The 19,345-nt window shown below is 40.0% G+C and overlaps 2 protein-coding genes across 6 annotated transcripts in view; both read left to right on the top strand.

Annotated features, from left to right (window-relative positions):
- LOC135235907 (sodium- and chloride-dependent GABA transporter 2-like) overlaps window positions 1–3,825 on the top strand; it is a 41,159-nt gene extending 37,334 nt beyond the window's left edge. Inside the window, exons 13-14 of one of the 3 annotated variants that reach the window (XM_064301927.1) lie at window positions 1,463–1,633; window positions 2,808–3,821. In XM_064301927.1, the coding sequence (XP_064157997.1) occupies window positions 1,463–1,633; window positions 2,808–2,921 (285 nt within the window). In that variant the 3' untranslated portion in view covers window positions 2,922–3,821. Of the gene's footprint in view, window positions 1–1,462; window positions 1,634–2,807 lie in introns of all 3 variants that reach the window. The other 2 variants (XM_064301925.1, XM_064301926.1) reach the window with 2 other exon arrangements.
- Window positions 1–19,345, top strand: part of LOC135235908 (sodium- and chloride-dependent GABA transporter 2-like) — a 48,478-nt gene that overhangs the window by 24,852 nt on the left and 4,281 nt on the right. Inside the window, exons 1-12 of one of the 3 annotated variants that reach the window (XM_064301928.1) lie at window positions 7,557–7,741; window positions 9,069–9,317; window positions 10,329–10,463; window positions 11,302–11,442; window positions 12,074–12,164; window positions 12,667–12,799; window positions 14,738–14,872; window positions 15,034–15,137; window positions 15,535–15,659; window positions 17,798–17,910; window positions 18,310–18,447; window positions 18,744–18,846. In XM_064301928.1, coding sequence (XP_064157998.1) covers window positions 9,167–9,317; window positions 10,329–10,463; window positions 11,302–11,442; window positions 12,074–12,164; window positions 12,667–12,799; window positions 14,738–14,872; window positions 15,034–15,137; window positions 15,535–15,659; window positions 17,798–17,910; window positions 18,310–18,447; window positions 18,744–18,846 — 1,369 coding nt within the window. In that variant the 5' untranslated portion in view covers window positions 7,557–7,741; window positions 9,069–9,166. Of the gene's footprint in view, window positions 1–7,556; window positions 7,742–9,068; window positions 9,318–10,328; window positions 10,464–11,301; window positions 11,443–12,073; window positions 12,165–12,666; window positions 12,800–14,737; window positions 14,873–15,033; window positions 15,138–15,534; window positions 15,660–17,797; window positions 17,911–18,309; window positions 18,448–18,743; window positions 18,847–19,345 lie in introns of those variants that run through there. The other 2 variants (XM_064301929.1, XM_064301931.1) reach the window with 2 other exon arrangements.

The following is a 19,345-nucleotide window of genomic DNA, read 5'->3' as shown; positions in this document are numbered from 1 at the left end:
GTGTGTTTTGAAGACTAATGTAGCTAGCTAGCTTCAGAAGGGCTAGGTTTTGTAACACATTTGTATCATGGTTTGATGTCACATTTTTAGAGTATTTGTGCGCAGTGCAGTATAAAAGTGGTTGCAATCTGTGCTTCTGAATCAGTCTAGTCCTCCATGTATCGGGAACTCCTGTTAGCAATAGACATTCTTTCATTCATCCTTTATTTATTTCTAGGAAATACATTGAGAGAAAGACCCTCATTTACAATGGCGCCGAATTAAAAGAGAACAACATCACAAACAAGCACTAACAGATGCATTTAAACTTAAAATCAAGTTCTGGAATTTGAAGTTTTAATTACAACAATGAGTCCATTATATCTGGCAAGGTGAGGAATCATTGAAATATGTTAACAGTTTTAACTGTTGGATCAACCTGTATCAAAATGTACCAAATGAAAATTAAGAAATTTAATATACATATATATATATATATATATTGGAATAGCAATAATTTTTCATTTTAAAACTTATTTAAGCTATATATACATATATATATTTACTACATTTCCAAAAATATGTGACCAACTCAGCATCACCCCCATGTCTATTTGTTGACATCTCATTCCAAAACCAGGGGAATTAATATGCAGTTGGACCCCCTTTCTGCTAGAACAGGCTCCTCTCTTCTGGTAAAGCTTTCCACTAAATTTTGGAACATGGCTGCAGAGATTCGCTTCCATTCAGCCACAAGAGCATTAGTGAGGCTGGGCACTGATGTTGGGCGTAAGGCCTAGCTTGCAGTCAGCATTCCAATTAATCCAAAGGTGTTTGATGGGGTAGAGGTCAGGGCTCTGCAGGCCAATCAAGTTCTTCCCCACCAAACTCAGCAAACCATTTCTTTATGGACCTTGCTTTGTGCACAGGGTCATGCTGCAAAAGGAAAGGGCCTTCCCCAAACTGTGGGAAGCACTCCGTTCTATAGAATGTCATTGTATTAACATTTTCCTTCACTGGAACTAAGGGGTCCAGTCCAAACCAGGAAAAACAGACCTAGACTATTATTCCTATTCCACTCAAGTTCACAGTTTGCACTATTCGGGCCAGTACAGTTGGCACTATGCATTCCGCCAAACCCAGATTTGTCCGTCAGGCTGCCAGATAGTGAAGTGTGATTCATCACTCCAGAGTACGCATTTACACTGCACCAGAGTCCAATAGCGGTGCGCTTTACATCAATCCAGCCAACGCTTTTTTCCACATGGTGATCTTAGGCTTGTGCATGGCTGCTTGGCCATGGAAACCTATTTCATGAAGCGCTTGATGAACAGTTTTTTTTTGTTGACTGCATAATGTGACCAATTTTAGCGATCGAACCCTGCTTTAAAGACAGTTTCATGGTAATTCTACTTCTATGACACAACAGCAGTCTGATGTGTGTTAAATTTATTAACCTTACACTCTATCTCCTCTCCCATAGGGATCTTTCATCTTCTCCGTGGTGGACTACAAGCCCTTGACCTTTAACCGCTGGTATGTGTACCCAGACTGGGCGTACGTGCTGGGCTGGCTGCTGGCCCTCTCCTCTGTTGTACTGATTCCAGGGTGGAGTCTGGTCAAGCTCTCCCTCAGCACTGGCACTCTTAGACAGGTGAGGCTCAGAACCCATGTCTCCCCAGCTGCTCTGGGAGCTAGCCCTGTTCCCACAGTCCCACGCCCTTACCCAGGGTCTACAGTGTTTTATCTAATCACACCCACATACATACAAATACACTTCCACACATCAGTAGATATACAGTGAGTCCAATTCAAGGCAGATGGATGCAGATAGATCTCTCTGTCCTTGTAAAAATGTTATTTTTAAATTCCAAAATGAAAAATTGGGTTCAGTTGGACGTGTGGTGATCCAACTGTGGATCCACCTCTCCACATCTTCCACATCCGCATTCAGGCATTTCAAGCATGTTCCATTTGCGTAATACACGTTACCTCAACTCCTCCATCCTCGTAGCTCATCATTGCTTCCCTTTGGAGGAGCTAAGGAGCAAGGAAAATACAAAAAAAAAAGAGATACAAGGAGTGAATATAAACAATAGGAAGGAACCCACAGAGTTTGCTTCCATTCTTAATCCTAGCCAGGTAGCAAACTAGTCTTATGTACTGGTCATGTGGGTGTTTGATAATTTTTTTCATTAAATAAATTACATTTGGGGTCATCTGGGTAGTGTAGAGGTATAAGCACTCGCCTACCAACGCAGAGACCGGGGTTCAATCCCCAGCAGCAGTACTTCCGGCTTGGTCAGACATTCCTACGAACACAATTGGCAGTGTTTGCAGGTGGGAAGCCGGTGAGGGTATGAGTCCTGATCGTTGCATTAGCGATTCCTACTGGTTGGCCTGTTCAGCCGGGAGGGGATCTGGGGGAGATAGCGTGAACCTCTGCACGCGTTACGCTCTACCTGTGAAACTCCTCGCTGTCAGGTGAAAAGAAGCGGCTGGCAGCTCCAAATGTACTGGAGGCTGGCATGTGGTAGTCTACACCCTCCCCAGACCGACAGAGGATAGCGCATCGACCAGGACCGTGATACACAAGGGGAATTGGTATAACGACTAAAATGAGAGAAAAAAATGGCAAAAAAAAATTTATTAAATATTGTCTAATGTTACATTTTGTCTAAAAATATGAAACCATTCAGTATGACAAATATGCATTAATAAAGGAGGAAATCAGGAAGGGGAAATAGTTTTTCACAGGACTATATATTGTATGAAACATTTGTCTCACAAAGATCCACCATTCCATTATTTTATTTTTCTGCTGACAGCGTTTGTCTCACCTGTGTCACCCTGATGATGACCTCCCCCTGACCCGGAAGCAGATGGCTGAGCGAGAGAATGTGATTTCTGCTACAGAGATGGAAGAGTTAGTGACAGCATAAGGTTATACTAATTCATATTTTTCGGACAAGGCATTGGGGATTTGTTAAGTATTTTAACAGGTCCCATCGTTGTTATACAATCAAAACTATGAAGTTTCAAGAAAACTAATTTTATTTCTCTGACTGGGCTAAGTAATTCACACCAGAACTAGGTTATGGTCATGCAGTAGACTGGGCTGGTGAAATTGAAAATTATAGAAGAAATCAGAAATAATGTTTATTAATATGTTCATCATTATATTAAATTCATTTTTTCTATACATATGTGTCTAGTTATTTTATGATTAATGTGTAATTTATATTTACACATGTTTTAATTACACTGTTCAGTTTAATTCAGTTCAATTTACTGTAGTTGGCTTGTAATTAGTTTTAGAGGTTTTAGAAGTGTTCCCATAATCTGTGACCCTGAGCCATCTCTGCCTTCCCTCTACGTCATATGACCCAATTGTTTACTTTATTGTATAAAAGAGAGTTGTGATCTTTTGTGTGAACACTCACACATCCTGCTGATCTGCATTTACAATATAACAGTCTGGTGTTTCTCACAAATTCCAACCTTATATGAGACCATTTTATGAAGACCTTTTATCATTAATTTATGTCTTTCTGTCTAATGAGAGTTGATTAAACTCATGTTTATCTTACTAAGAGTTCTCTGAGTCTTACTCTGGATCAGTTTGCACCAGGGGGCAGAGTGTGGAACAGGTTGGGTGGGCTCAACACACACACATATAGGACATTTGTGTTAGGAGAGTGAGGTTTCATCAATACCAGTGTGGGTGGAGTTGCAGCATGCTGCCCATCATTGGAGAAAGGTCTATCTGCAGCACTGCTGGCTCCCTACAGAACACGCCCACCACACTAATGCTTTGGACACACAGAGGAACTCATTGGTCGAAGACCCCCCCCCCCACCACCACCACCAAAGCCTAGCAATATGGTAGCTTCAAATCAGTGAGTCACTGAAAGAATATGATAGCATCTCTCTCTCTCTCTCTCTCTCTCTCTCTCTCTCTCCCTCTCTCTCTCTCTCTCCCTCTCTCTCTCTCGTATAAGTGAATTTCCCTGTTTCTAGCTTTTCCCCAAACTAGCTGGTACATGAGCTAGCAAGGCTGCAATGCAGTAAGTTGGGGTTGGCAAGCTAACTAAAGCTGTCTTACTGACTACACCTCAGCCAGCTAGCTAGACAGTGGAACAGCTGTACTGCGTGCTAACTTTTGCCGAACAATACAAACATTTGGTGTTGTGACAGTGCATGTCCTTTTTCCATGAGTGAACACTGCGTCACATGTGTATATAGTCATGTGCAGCTGCAGTGTGAACGTCACTCGCATAGACCAGTTTTACTTTTTTGAAGACAGTAAGGACATTCAAAATTAGCATAAAGCATGAATTTGTTTTATTCAAAACGTCATGCTTCTTGTGTTAGAACTGAGATCATTACAGTGTGTGTGGTCTTTTCACAATATTGCGATGCAAAAATTATTTTATTACTCATTTACTGGCAACTGAGGAGAACTGGCTATGCCTCTGGACATTTAGCTACACCAGCCAAGAAAAACATCACATACATACAAATGGACATATGCTCGCTTGCCTATGATACATTCAACTTAAAAGACTTGAATCGCATCCCACCGAAGCCTCAGGCAAACCTACAACTTATTACGCAACCTAATTGGCTAACTAATAATTGGCTGTTACTTTAAAACTAATTTGCAACTGCCTAAGCCTCGTGGGAACTCATTTATATTCCTGAAATCCATTCAATTTCACGTGTGAACTCCACATAGTATCATTTGTCTTCCAGTGAGCAAAACATGAAATACATATGGTATCTAATGAAGGGATGGAAATCAATGTTGACAGATGTTTTGACATAAAAGGACTAGGTTAGTTCTGTTGACCACTAATTCACTCATGTTTTACCCTGACATAGACTGCCTATGTCCTAGCTGACTACAAAACTCACATTTCAGCTAAATCTAGCGAATTTGCAATCAACTAAGTCTTTTACTGAACATATACACTTTATTATGTTGTACCATCTAGATGTTTGGTTAACCAGCTTGATCTGGTTGCAAAAGCATATAGCCAGGCCATATGGAATTAAAACCTGAGCTGAATTGCAGTTGAATTGAACTAACCTAATCCTTTATGTCTAAATATCAACCTATATTATATTTACACCCCTTTAGATGCCTGGATTTCATCTATATTCAGGTTTATGCTTACTGGTCTACCTTCTTTAAAAGCACGTACAATAATTTTTAAAAATGACGGCGTTAAAGAACAACTAATTGCAATGTTAAAACTAATTAAACATCAAAAAATACATGCTAATTCCACCAGTGCCATCTGTTTTATATATCATTCAATAAGCAAATTCACCTTGGTCATGGGTAATACACTTTCTTTGTACAATAGTCTGTGATCATGTCAAACTTAACCTATATGACCATTCTGCAATAAACATATTGTTTAAACTATTCAATTAAATAATTTGTGGTAATTTCTTTGGTAAAATGGTAAGATGAAAAAACGCAGGGCCAAGTTACTTATATATAATTTAAGAAACACTGGGTAGCAGCATTGTTTGGAAATACGGCATTTTTTATTTGTGTGAGCCACTATTGTTTCTTGTAACTTAGCCTAATTTTGATATCAGCACTTTTTGTGGCAGGCCTAGATTGTGAAAGTTTTAATGACTTATAGACAGTGCTTTGTATGTGTGAGTAACTTAGTATTTTTGTACGTTGAAAACGTATTTTTCTTCATATAGGTACTGTGGGAGATAAAATCCCTTGATTTCCAGGTTCTTTCTGAGGAGTCGTGAATTCCAACTTTGTGAAACCCAGAGGAAGCCGTTCCAAAATTCAACAGAATCTATTATGGATCCACAATAAACAATCTGAGCGGAATCCTAGACATGGATTCCCCCTCTCTGCCGAAGTGCTGTAAACCCGTCCCCCCAAATTTCACTGTTTTATATATTCAAGGATAAGGGCATGTTCTTTTGCCGTACTGACCGAAAGTGGATGTGCAGATGGCTAGTTACTTATGACCTAGTTTAAGAGTCAGCTATCGTGCATCGTAAGGCCACTGTTTTAGAGACAGCAACTGATAATTGTGCCGTGTTTACATAACAATCTGTCATATGCACAACAATCTTTGGGTGCGCTGACACTCTCCACATTCCACAACGCTTGCTTTGCATAACAAAAAATCTCTTAGAAAAACAGATGGTTGGATCAATAACTAAATATATTTAAATAGAATTAGGTGTTTAAATCAATACACATTCCTTAGCACATACTATATTTGGATTTTTGATATCCGCAAGAAGTGTTGTGATGTGTCTTCAGGTGTCAGTAAGTTAGCACACAATTTGCATTTTATTTTGGCTCTTGACTAGCTCACACCCCTCCATTTCCATATCTAGAATGTTATTGTATGCTGTAGCTTTAAGATTTCCCTTCACTGCAACTAAAGGCTTGAGCCCAAACCATGAAAAACAGCCCCAAACCATTATTACTCTACCACCTAATTTTACAGTTGGCTCTATTCAGGCAGGTAGCGTTTTGGCATTCGCCAAACTCTGATTCTTCTTCGACTGCCAGATAGTGAAACGTGATTCATCACTCCGGGGAACGCATTTCCACTGCTCAAAAGTTCAATGATGGGGTGCTTTGCACCACTCTAGCTGACACTTGGCATTGTGCATGGTGATCTTAGGCTTAAATGCAACTGCTTAGCCATGGAAACCCATTTCATGAAGGTTCTTACAAACAGTTCTTGAGCTGACGTTGCTTCCAGAGGCAGACTGGAACTCAGTAGAGAGTGTTGCAAATGAGGATAGATAGTTCTGTATGAAAGGGCTTTGTGGGGTTAACACCACTGCACTAAATGTATGTGGGGGGTAGTGATGGGTGGATGGAGGAAAGAGTGTTTACAGTGGGCTCCAGAATTATTGGCACCCTTAATAAAAATGAAAAAAAGGCTGCATATAATAAATGACAGATAATAATCTGTGTTATATTCAAACATATGGGAAAACTATGTACTTTTATTTCAATACATTTACTCTCATGCTTCAATGTTTTTTTATTAAGTAATCTAAATTTTTCTGAAAACCATAGTTATTGGCACCCCTAACAATTGTAATTAAAATCAAACAAAATGAAATTGGCAAACAGAAATGCTTAAGTGAAATCAACATCCATGTTTTCCAATTGTCATCTCAGTCTCCAGACTTAAATTCCATCAAAAACCTGTGGTCTGAACTGAAGAGCCATAAGCACAAACCCAAAGATATCAATGATTCTGAAAAGTTCTACATGGAGCAATGTCAAAAATCCCTCCAAATGTGTTCTCTAACCTTTTCACAAAGTATAGGAAAAGACTCATGGCTGTCGTCTTTGCCTGGGGTGTTTTCACAAACCAGGGGTGCCAATAATTGTGGAACTTATTTCTTGGGGAAAGACTTTGGTTGATTCCAAAGAATTATTAATCAAGCACACTAGTTTACACATGTTGGAAAATAAAGCTTATGTCATACACTGTATTATTTTTTAGTTTAGCATTTTTTGTGCATATTTATCAAGGGTGCCAATAATTCTGGAGCGCACTGTGTGTGTGTGTGTGTGTGTCAGGTGCAACATGGCTTGTGTGAAAACTTCTACTGCTACTCCTCTAAGGACACACCTCCACATACACATACACCTTCACTGCCGGTGCAGAGAGCGTGTAGCCAGAGGAAAGGCTCCACTTCCACCCCCACAGCTTTTCTGGAGTCCTGTACCCATCTCCTCCACCAGGTAAGCTCCACGTCTGGGTGAAAGGGACTCTCTTCTTCCCTCTGTCTCTTTACAGATTTCAGCATTTGCAGCTCTCCTTGAAAATGAGTTCTCAGGCATTTACAAAAAAACATGTTTGAATGATGACATGCCTAGTACTGGAAAATGATTTGAAGCAGTCTAATATTTCATCATATTACAATGAACCATTATAAAGAAATAAAAAGTCCAGTTTGCAGGGAAAAAGGGAGGTAGATTTGTCTGCATCTTAATACCATAATGGCCGGTGGGAACCAATTAACTTTTCCACTTGTTATAATACATTCATTTGAGGCAGTGAGTCCCAAATTTCCTGACTCCTTCCCAATGTCAACACTGCCCACTGCTGATAGCAGAAAGCTAATTGGACAATCTTCCATGATTACATGTCTTATCAAACTTGTTGATGAAAAATATAGTATTGAATGTATTGCTCATGTTGGGCACATTTATTGAAAAATATATTAGCTATTAACTGATAACGTGGGTCTGGATCTTGTACATTTGCGATCGCACCAAAAAAGATTTTCTGACTCACATGAATGGTGTACTGTAATTACATATTTGATTCAACACTGCGTTATATCTTTAATAAATACCTACTCCATGCACTTTTTATTTAACATATATTTTTTTTATCATTTTTTAATCAATACAAAATAAGTAGGCTTTGGGGTGCAAACTACATCTGGTATGAGAAATAGACATAGGGAATGCTAAAATTGATGCACAAGAATGATTGAAGTAGTCATTTCATATAAGACAATAAAGAAAAAAAAAGCAGTCTTCAGTGATGAATGAAGGAGGAGATTTCTGATCTTAATCATACTGGCTAGAACAATGACTTTTCACTACTATATGTTTCTGAATGGGCAATGGAAGCAAAGTGCCCCGCTCATGTACCATTCCACACTCTATAGCAAAAGTTTGACAACTCTAATATGCAACATTTGGTGAATTATCAGAGGCCATGAATGATTTCGAAAACATTCAACTCTGTTCCCTAGCTTCATTGTTGCAAACATTTAGAAACAGTCAGAGAGTTGAGAACGTTAGACAGAACTGTAAGGACACAAAAGGAGGAGTGAAGATCCCGGGAAAAGGAAATAGATTTGTACTAATCCGTTGTCAAGTATTGTACATTTCAAATGGTTTGGGCTAATTACACTTTTAATACATTTGTTTTCAGTTAGCTGGGCCTTTACAAATAAAAAGCTGGCTATTCTTTCAACGGGATGCCCTCATAATTCTAAATGTACATGTAAGAACGTTGTCGACAGCGTGGGCAAAACATCAGCTCTGTTCCCAGCTTGCATTGTCCAAACAAAGGAAAACAGTCAGAGAGTGAGGAACGGACGGCACCGGAGAGGGACACAGTGAGAGTGGGAGATCCCAGGGGAAGAACAGATGAAGAAGGAAAGGGAGACAGATGAAAGGCCATTGGAGGAGAGGGGCCAGTGGGGGCGTAAGGTGGAGTTCCTCCTGGCGGTGGCGGGGAACATAGTGGGGCTGGGAAATGTGTGGAGGTTCCCATACCTTTGCTACAAGAATGGCGGCGGTGAGTAAATGCATGAGTGAGTATGAGAGAGTGTATGAGTGTAAGTGTGAATAAGTGTACGAGTGAATGTTAATGTATGTGTATGAGTGTGAGTGAATGAGTGAAATAGTGTGAGAGTATGTGTGTGAATGTAAGAGTGAGTGAATGTATAAGTGTGAGTATGAGTTTGACTGTGAGTATGAATGTGAGTGAGTGTAAGAGTGAGTGAGTGTATAAGTGTAAGCATATGAGTCCTAGTAAGAGCAAGTAGGAGTGTGAGTGCTCCAAAGTGAGACTCTGAGTATGAATAAGTATCAGTGTGTCAATGAGTTTGAGTGAACACGAGTAAGACTGTGTGAGTTTTATAAGACTTAATATTATCTATTGGTTTGATTCACATGTTAAACGTACCTATAACTTGAAAATGAGCATTGGTTTACATAGTTCTTGTTTCTAGATGGTGCAGTGTTCACTGCGCTGTGTATGTACATGTTGCATGGCAGATAGGAGTGCATTATGGGAACCTCCCAAGCAGAGTCACAAAGCCTGTCAAATTCAGCCTTCAGATGACTCTGTATATAACATCATCCATACTATTTTCCAACCGTACTGTGGAAGTGTTCCGCCCTTGCGCGTCATGCTCACGTGTTGTTGTTGTCAGTGAAGCCTCGCCTCATTTCTAGAGTGAAGCTGCATGTCTTATTTATGGGATCAAAATGGTTGTTTACTTTCTAGATAGTATGCTCCCAAATACACTCAGCGAAAACCTGGAAATAAGTACATCATCCTGGGATTTCATGTACAGTGCAAAGAAAGAGAAAATTTTGCCTACTGCACTCATTTGTGCACCTTCACTCATCCTGTGTACTCAGCTTGTATACTCAATGGTAGGCAAGTGCGCTGATTTGGACCCTGCCATAATCATAGATTACTGGTTGCCTGGAACTAAATATCTCTGGTTTTGTTCACATAACAGTCACAAGGCTGGTGATTTATCTCAAATGTTTCCGTTGTGTGTGGGTGTGTCTGCAGGAGCGTTCCTTGTGCCATATTTGTTCTTTGCGTTGACCTGTGGGATACCCCTGTTCCTGCTGGATATTGTCATGGGACAGTACACCCAGGAGGGGGCCATCACCTGCTGGAGGAAGCTGTGCCCATTGGCTGAGGGTGAGATTAAAAAATAAACAGAGGGGAAACTTTGTGGCCTGGCCCAAGCGACTGCCTCTCAATCCATGTACAAATCTCCCCATGCAGCCCAGGAATCAGTTCAGTTGTTTATACCTTTGAATCCCCAAACTTCTATAGACATAAAAAATGCAACAACTGCAAAAGTGCACTGTTGCTATTGGCGGGGAATGGTTAGTGTGACTCTAAGCTGCCTGGCGGCTCACCCTATTAAGGTCCTGTTCTACTGTGTGGATCAGCATTATGGTCAGGCCAGTTTCTGTTTCTGTGCGCCCAAACGGCCTTGCAGGGCAGCTCATAATCGGATGTAATGTCAAATATATTAAATCTCCTGAGCCAAGGCGTGGAGATGTGGGCTGGGGTCAGTGAATACACTGGGAGCTAATGGATAATCAGCAGTAGGGTTACAGTACTGCAGGACAGCACTCAATCACGGCACAGGAGGGGGTTAGAATATTCTCCTAAATCAAAGTTCACCTGGGAAAATTAATCTATTATTATTGCAGCTGCAGTATTGCACTTCTACACCAGAATCTAGCTCTGTGAGGCTAAGAGGTGGACTTCATTTTTACAGGGAAAAATGGGGCAATTGCACAGGTAGAAATAGTCACAATATATTACAGGCAGTTCTCAAACTGTAATCCAGAGATTCTCCCGAAGCAGAAGACATCACTGTCATCATCAATAATACAAATACTAAGAGGAACCACAGCAGGCATGTTCATAATCCATAATTTCACACTGTAGCTGTTCAGACTAACGATTGGCATTGTCAGCCGCTAATTGAGTCTGTGTGCCTATGTGTATATGTGTGTCTCAGGGATTGGCTACGCGAGCCAGCTGATCCTGTTTTACGCCTGCATGTGTTATATCAACATCCTGGCCTGGGCTCTCTTCTACCTCTACTTCTCCTTCAGCTCACAGCTGCCCTGGGCCAGCTGCTCCAACACCTGGAACTCAGGTAAAATCTGAAATTAGTGTAAGTGGTATAACTCCACCTGCAGTCCATACAGGAGGACACAAGTACAGAGCCTGTCTCTAAGCTACATTGGGCTGACTGTAAGAACACCTGAAATACAGGTGACTTACAATCCATGGTGCATACAGGTACAAAGCTGTCTTGAAGTTGTACTGGGTAGGGTAAGAACCCCCATTTCCTTTGGGTACTGCAGCCCCCCTCTTTCAGAAAATTGAACGGCAAATTCAGATCAATCAAGCACAAAGAACTTATTACTGGTATGCTTCTGTATGCCAGTACGTGTGCCAGGTCTGCCAGGTATTTCAGGTTGCAACATTTATATGTGATCTTATGCCTGCTTTATGGAATGTATTTCAGAATTCAGTTTATTTGTTTTGCAATGCTTTCAAAATGTATCCTTAACACTTGTAATATGTCAATATGAAATATATATTTTCATATGTATTAACACTTGTAATCTTTTCGTAATACAGAGCTGGTTTATTAACAGCTGTCTGCATATCAGCAAACCAGACTAAACAATAACAGAATAACGAATTTGGCCTGCGGCTCAGCTGCAATATCCAATGAGTCTGTTTCGATGATTTAGGAAAGGCTACTCTCTGTGTTTCAGATCACTGTGTGGATTTTTCCAACCGAAACCTCACCACAAACTGGACCCAACAGCCCAACAACTCATCCTCTGCAGCCACTGAGTTTTGGGAGTAAGTTCGCAGGCTGAGTTCTGTAGGATTGCACCTCGTACAGAACTCAGGGTTCGTGAACTAGGAAACTCAGAGGTTGTGGGTTCAAATCTTAACATAATCTACTTAGCTTTAATTCCTTATGCCAATATCGAGCTGTATGAATGTATGGAAAACGTGTAAGTTGCTCTGGATAAGAGTCTGTTAACACATCAGGTGATATATTTACCTAGTTTACAGATGTACTGTATCTGGAGATGGAGCACATTGGCCTAGTTTAACCTTTTTGCATTTATGCCAATGAAACACTGAATAATAAGAAGAGAAAATGTTCAATATTTGTGTACATGGTAGGGCCAGGATATGAGGGGTATGCAAAGCATTATGGCTCTTACATGGGAACACATTTAAATTAACTGGCAGGGCCTTTTTTGTGAAAATTCATATTTCTGTTTCTCCACTTACCTCCCTTTCCTCCCCTCATTATTCTATTTTTCTTTCCCTCTCCCCCCCTCACCCCCAGGAAACGTGTGCTGGCGATCTCGGGGGGCATTGAGGAGGTGGGCAGTGTGAGGTGGGAGGTGCTTCTGTGCCTCATCATCATGTGGGTCATCTGCTACTTCTGCATCTGGAAGGGGGTGAAGTCTACAGGCAAGGTCTGTCCCAGAGCTACTGAGAGAGATAAGCACAGAATGTCTTTACCTGGGCTGCCTCTACAAAGAGTGAGACTGACTGTGTAATAGACTGGAACGCTCAACACTGAGTGGCGTGTGATCAGTCCAACAGGGACACGTAAACAATGCTGATATTTTGATGCAACAAACGTCTTCCTGTTTTCTTTGATTTCCTTTTTACTATTTCTGAATGTGTTCTTATCAGGTAACTTTTAATGAATCTGCCACCAAATTTGGTTCAGTTAAAGACTGAGAGGGATGTTGCTTGCTTCATGTTCACTGAAAGATTGATCGATTTGGTCATTCAAATAACAAAACATTCACTCAAATGTGTAAAGAAAGAATTAACATTTTACTGTACATTGCTTTTAATAATTCATTTAGCTGCATTTATCAGGTAATTTGAGGAAATGATGTTGTAGATTATGTGCACAGTATAATGGTGTGGGAATTTCTTAACAAAATTGATGGTGTTGAAGATAAAGCTAACTTACATTCCAACAAGGACATGGTATGGGGTAAAACGGCATACAATAAGATGAATAGGCTATTAAAAGTAAACCTTCAGCACTTAATGAAATAGATTTAGCAAGTTATCATAAGGTCACTATGACATTATATATAATTGCTTATATTATAAATCTATTGAAATTAATTACTGTATAAATGAAAAAACAAAGCACAAAAGTTGTGTATCAGAATTACTGTGATCAATTGCCATTTGAAAAGCTGCACTTAAATTGCAGTTTAATAAATAATTTAACCTGAAAACTTTTGACTTGTGAAATTGTACACCACAACAACTAAAAGCACATAAACACAATTAAGTTATGCGGAACAGTTCATCTGTAGATGAAAACCCCTAATCCATGATTTGAGTCTCTTCCCTCCCACTGACCTTACACACACCTGCACCTGAATTCTGAGATGTTTGTTTTGTCTGACTCTGCTCTATACTTTCTCACACACATGTATCCCCTTTGTGTGTGTGCATGAGAGAGAGAGGGTGAGGGAGGGAGGGAGAAAATGTTTCTTACAGGGAAAGACAGACACAGAATGGGTGCTTGAGTGTGTCACAGGAGTATTAAAAAGTCTAAACTAAAGTTCTCCTCATAAATTCAGATAGAGAGCCACGGAATCATAGTCAGAAATCCACAGAAGTAGAATAGTGTTGAAACTGACAACAGATTATGGATGTGGAGCTACTGTTATCATAATTTTAGCCAAAAGGTCAGATGTTCCTTTCTCAATTGTTTCTTACATGCGCATATCTGGAATCTCAGTGTACCAAAGTAAATTAACCTGCTATCTCCAGAACCTATGGATCCATTGGTATTTTCACAAGAAACAGTAAAATAAATAGTCCATTGTGAGTAACAGCTAAAAATAGTATCATCAGATAGTAATAACAGACTCTAAAGACAATCAAAAGCCTAGAACCAAGACTAGATACTGAAAGCTCTCTTGCATCTGCACTAAGGAAGCAATTGAACGCTCCTGACTAATCAGAAACACCTGTGACGCCATTTGTCCCAAACATTATGGTGCCCTAAAATGGGGCACTATGTGTAGAGCAGTAATTTTTATGTGGTGAAACCAACATGCATAAAAATACCCTTCAATGAAATCTTAGACTCAGTGCTTGTGAATGTGAATTGTTTGATTACAAATGCAGAATTGTGGAGTAAAGAACCAAATCAAGAAAAAAGATGTCTTTGTCCCAAACATAATGGAGCTCACTGTATATACTTACATTTCTTTTGGATACTCATACAAATTTTCATCTTTCTACACCAAAAATGTGGCCATTTTTCTTAACATACTATTTTCAGAATGGGTTAAATAAGTGCCAAGGGATCTGAAATAAACTGTGTTCACATGACTAAAAGGCCCTCACTCTCTCTCTCCCTCTCACACCAGGTGGTTTATTTCACTGCTACTTTCCCATACCTGATGCTTTTGGTGTTGTTGATACGAGGGCTAACTCTACCTGGAGCTCTGCAGGGGGTGCTGTTCTACCTGTACCCTGACCCCACCCGCCTGGCAGACCCACAGGTAAGAACTCTGTGACATCAGCGTATGCCAGCATATACCAGGCAGTGCCCCATCACCTTGTCACAGCAAAATTTCTCTTTCCTTATTTCATTCCACTGGGGAACATATGAATTTTTATGCCAGACCCCCCAATGTATTCATGATTTGTGATGTCACTGCAGGTGTGGATGGAAGCAGTATCACAGATCTTCTCCTCCTACAGTCTTGGAGGGGGTTCTCTGATTGTGCTGGGTAGCTACAACAACTATAACAACAACTGCTACAAGTAAGACCCTTTCATGCCCACAGTGCACTAGGGCAGAAATGCAGAGAAAAACCTGGTCAAAACCTAGTATATGGCTGGACCTAATGCACTTCATCCGGCCGACCAATGGTGTAACTTCATAACTCGGCCGACCAATGGTGTAACTGCGTCACTCAGTCACAGACATTCATGTTTGTAGGGCTGGCCCCGCTGTTGCGGTCCAGCCAAAAAACATAAGTATGCAACTCTTTGTCCAGTGCAGTACTGAGAAAGCCACATTTATACCTTTGTCTAGTGCAATACAGAGACACCTACACCTGGAAGCCACATAAGAACAAACACTTTTTCACCTTGAAATAAAATAAATGAAAAAACAAGAGCAGGCCAGAGAATTCACCTTCTGGTGGTGTTTCTGCAGGGACTCGTTGTGGCTGTGCCTGCTGAACAGCGGGACCAGTATAGTGGCGGGATTCGCGGTCTTTTCTGTGCTGGGGTTCATGGCACATGAGCAGGGCGTCGCCATTGAGGAAGTGGCGGAATCAGGTACTGAAGCTCTTTGTACAGTATGCCAAGACAAATAATGAAGATGTGACAAAAACATAACTATCGAGCTGCTGGATGATTCATTTAATTAAGGAACCACAATGTGGTGCGTGGATGAGCATCACCGCCTTGGATACAATCCAGACCGTGCCAGTGCTCACTGTGGCAGGTAGCTCAACAGGATGACGCACAATTGGTGCCTGCTTCGCTTAGGGTATGAGAGGGTTCAATTAGATAGCGATCTGTGTTTCATTGCTTTTGGGTGACCCCTACTGGCCAAACAGGACGCTTGTTGAACTGCACGTGTTTGTGTACACACACACACACACACATATATATATACAGTACTGTGCAAATGTCTTAGGCACCTGTAAAAAAAATGCTGTACAGCTAAGATGCTTTCAAAAATAATGAAATGAAAGGTTATAAATATCGAAAAAATAATATAAAGAGCAGTAAATAGTTAAAAACTAAATAAAATCAATGTTTGGTGTGACAACCTTCTCTTAGGCACACTGTCTGGCAGTTTTATGAGAAAATCGGCTGGTAGGTTGTTCCAAGCATTTTGGAGAACTTGCCACAGTTCTTCTGCAGATTTTGGCTATTTTGCTTGCTTCTGGCTCTCCAGGGAATCCCAGAGATCCTTGATCAAGTTTTTATCTGAAAAGTAGTCTATTACTTAAAATATTACTTTATTTAACAAAATACAAAAATGTATGTGTAAAATTTCATTTTTTGGAAAATTCATGTTTGGAAATCTCAAATTTGCTGTTTTCTACTGACACACTAATGCAGAAAACAAAAAATGAACATCTAAGACCAAATACATACTATATATTATATTTAAAAATCTAAAATCTAGGGTGCCTAAGACTTTTGCACAGTACTATATATATATATATATATATATATATATATATATGTTTATATAGTTTTTTTTGTTTTTGAATTTTTTTACTTTAGGTAGAGAAGAATTCAGTTAATACATGCACATTTATTGAAACACAAACCAAAGGATAATTTCCCCCCAGTTTCTACCTACAATAACACAAAAAGATGACTTTTACTCAAAAATAACCATAGACACGACTTTCCTTAAAATAGCCTCCTTTGGCTTTAAGTACAATTAAATTATTGGGTGTCTATCCAATCATTTTTCAATGTGGGAAATAGCAGGCTGGGAGGGAAGTGGAGGGGTAATTAAATTGAGTGAAATCTTATCTGCCTTAAGGTTGTCCAAAAAAACCCCCAGGTAGCCTAATAATTTCAGCCTATGGTGCAAGTAAAACATGGACTAAAATTGCAAGAAATTTGGCGAAGAAAAAGAAGTTAGGATAAGATGTGTGGGGCCAAGCAAACATTGTGGCAAGAAGGTTATTCCCAGTGAGAAATTTCAAAGAAGCTTAAGATTTTCAGGTGCAGTGTTCAGTTCACTCTGAAGGTTTCAGCTGATGGGCGTGTGTAATATATATATATATATATATATATATATATATATATATATATATATATATACTCATATATACACAGCCATAAGAATGTAACAAATAATAAAAACTCTACATTTCTCAGAAATATTCCCTCGATTTCCATAAATTAGCAATCAGGAAAACTCCACTGTACTGCCAAAACAGATACTGTAAGGTATTCTTTTAGTAGTATAGTACAAAGCTTGATGATGACCAATAATCACGCAATCGTGTACTTTAAATGTAAACTAGTTATTTCAACTCTCTCCTATTGGTTTGGTGATTATTAAGTCTACTGTATATAATGACAATTAAGCATTTGAGTTTGACTTGAAAGGGAGCGAAGTAATATTACATAACTCGAAAAGTTATGGATTCAATTCCCAGCTAGGGTGCTGTCTTTGTGCAGGGTACTTAACCAGAATTACTGCTGCAAAATATGTCCAGCTGTATTAACAGACGATATGTAAAATGGCAATTTGTATGGTACTCTGGATATGCAAAAATGTGTACATGTAAAAAGAGGGAATCTGACCTGGGAGGGAAGGGGAGGAACAGTAAACTCTATTGGATCATTTATTTTTCTCCCATTCATTCTCTGTCTCCTTTACTCTCCTCCTGTCTTTCCTTCCCATCACCTCCATGTTCTCCTCTGCTCCCTGCTCTCAGGACCTGGTCTGGCATTCATTGTGTACCCCCAAGCAGTAGCAATGATGGCCCTACCTCAGCTGTGGGCCGCGTGCTTCTTCATTATGATCATCCTGCTGGGCCTGGACTCACTGGTAATCAGTCACCTGGCTGCAGCTCACCATTCCTGGCTGCTCAGTCTGTGAAACTGCCAGCACCACAACTGGCTGCAGTCCTTACACACTTCTAGACTCTTCTGGTTTGGTTCATGCTTAACATGAAGTAAAGCTGTACTGAGCCAGCAAGGCATGATGCTGGGTCATTGGAAAGCGCAACAAGATTACATACTGAGCTTACTGGACAACATTTCATAGCTAATAAAGTATTTGTGGATAGTTTCTCACAAGCAGGAACACACAAATTAAACATTAATGTGTATCAATCAATCAATCATATTTATCTCTCCCTTCCTTTCTTTTTCTTTCCCTCTTTTCTTCCCTTTCCCTCCCTGCCTCTCTGGTGAACCTTGGGGTATCTGTCTATCTGTTGGTCAGTTTGTGATGATGGAGGTGGTGATGACGTCGGTGATGGACATGTTTCCCAGGGTACTGCGTAGGGCCGGGCGCAGAGAGATCTTCCTCCTGCTCTTCTGCCTCACCTGCTTCATTTTGCAGCTGGTGATGGTCACAGAGGTGAGAAGAAAGCTGGGGAGAGAAAGTTCTATATATTTTATCAGTTTACCCAGAGGATATTCTTATCACAGGCTCCTTTGGCCTACACAGATTACACAGATAACATTTTAATTACCACCAATTTACAACCCCGCATGTTGATAGAACTAATTCAGGTTTACTGTCTCGTTCAAGGCTACAGGCCATATGAAAGGATTCAAACTTGCATCAATCTGATCATAACCACATTTCCATATCTCACTTCCCAACTGTATTTTGCCAAATCTACCCTTGTCATTTCCCCTGCTGTCCAACAGGGGGGAATGTATGTGTTCCAGCTCTTCGACTACTATGCCACTAATGGGGCCTGTGTGTTATTCCTGTGCGTGTTCAAGGTCCTGGCCATAGGCTGGCTCTTTGGTGAGTGCAGGCCTTTACTGCCTGGATTTTTACTTAGGAAGAAACCTGGTTGTATTTACAAAACAGCGTACCTTCCAACTAAATGTGTGTTTCCAATGCAACACTGTGGAAATAGAAATTTAAAAAATGGTGCCAAATGGGAAAGGATGATGAACAAGAACCAACACAATGTACTAACAATGTTAAGAACAGATGAGGAAAATGGCTTTATGCTTTAAATGAATTTTGAAAAATATATTACATTTATGAAATTCTAAATCTGCACATTGAGGCAGAGGAAAGCATAGCCTACATTTAAAAAAAATGATTCCCATGGTTTACATTTTTCTTACCCTGTCAAAACAGCCATTAAGAAAAATGACAAAGTCCGATGCACAAGCACTGCCTTTTAACTAGAACTTTCCTTCACTGCCAAAGACAGGAGAAACTATTTTTAAACACATCAACTAAAAATACAGAGAATGGTAGAATGTATCTAAATGATATTTAAAATGTTATA

This window comes from Anguilla rostrata, chromosome 12 (genome assembly GCF_018555375.3).
Source record: "Anguilla rostrata isolate EN2019 chromosome 12, ASM1855537v3, whole genome shotgun sequence".
NCBI classification, from domain to species: Eukaryota; Metazoa; Chordata; class Actinopteri; order Anguilliformes; family Anguillidae; genus Anguilla; species Anguilla rostrata.
This window is presented reverse-complemented; position numbering and strand designations above follow the sequence as displayed.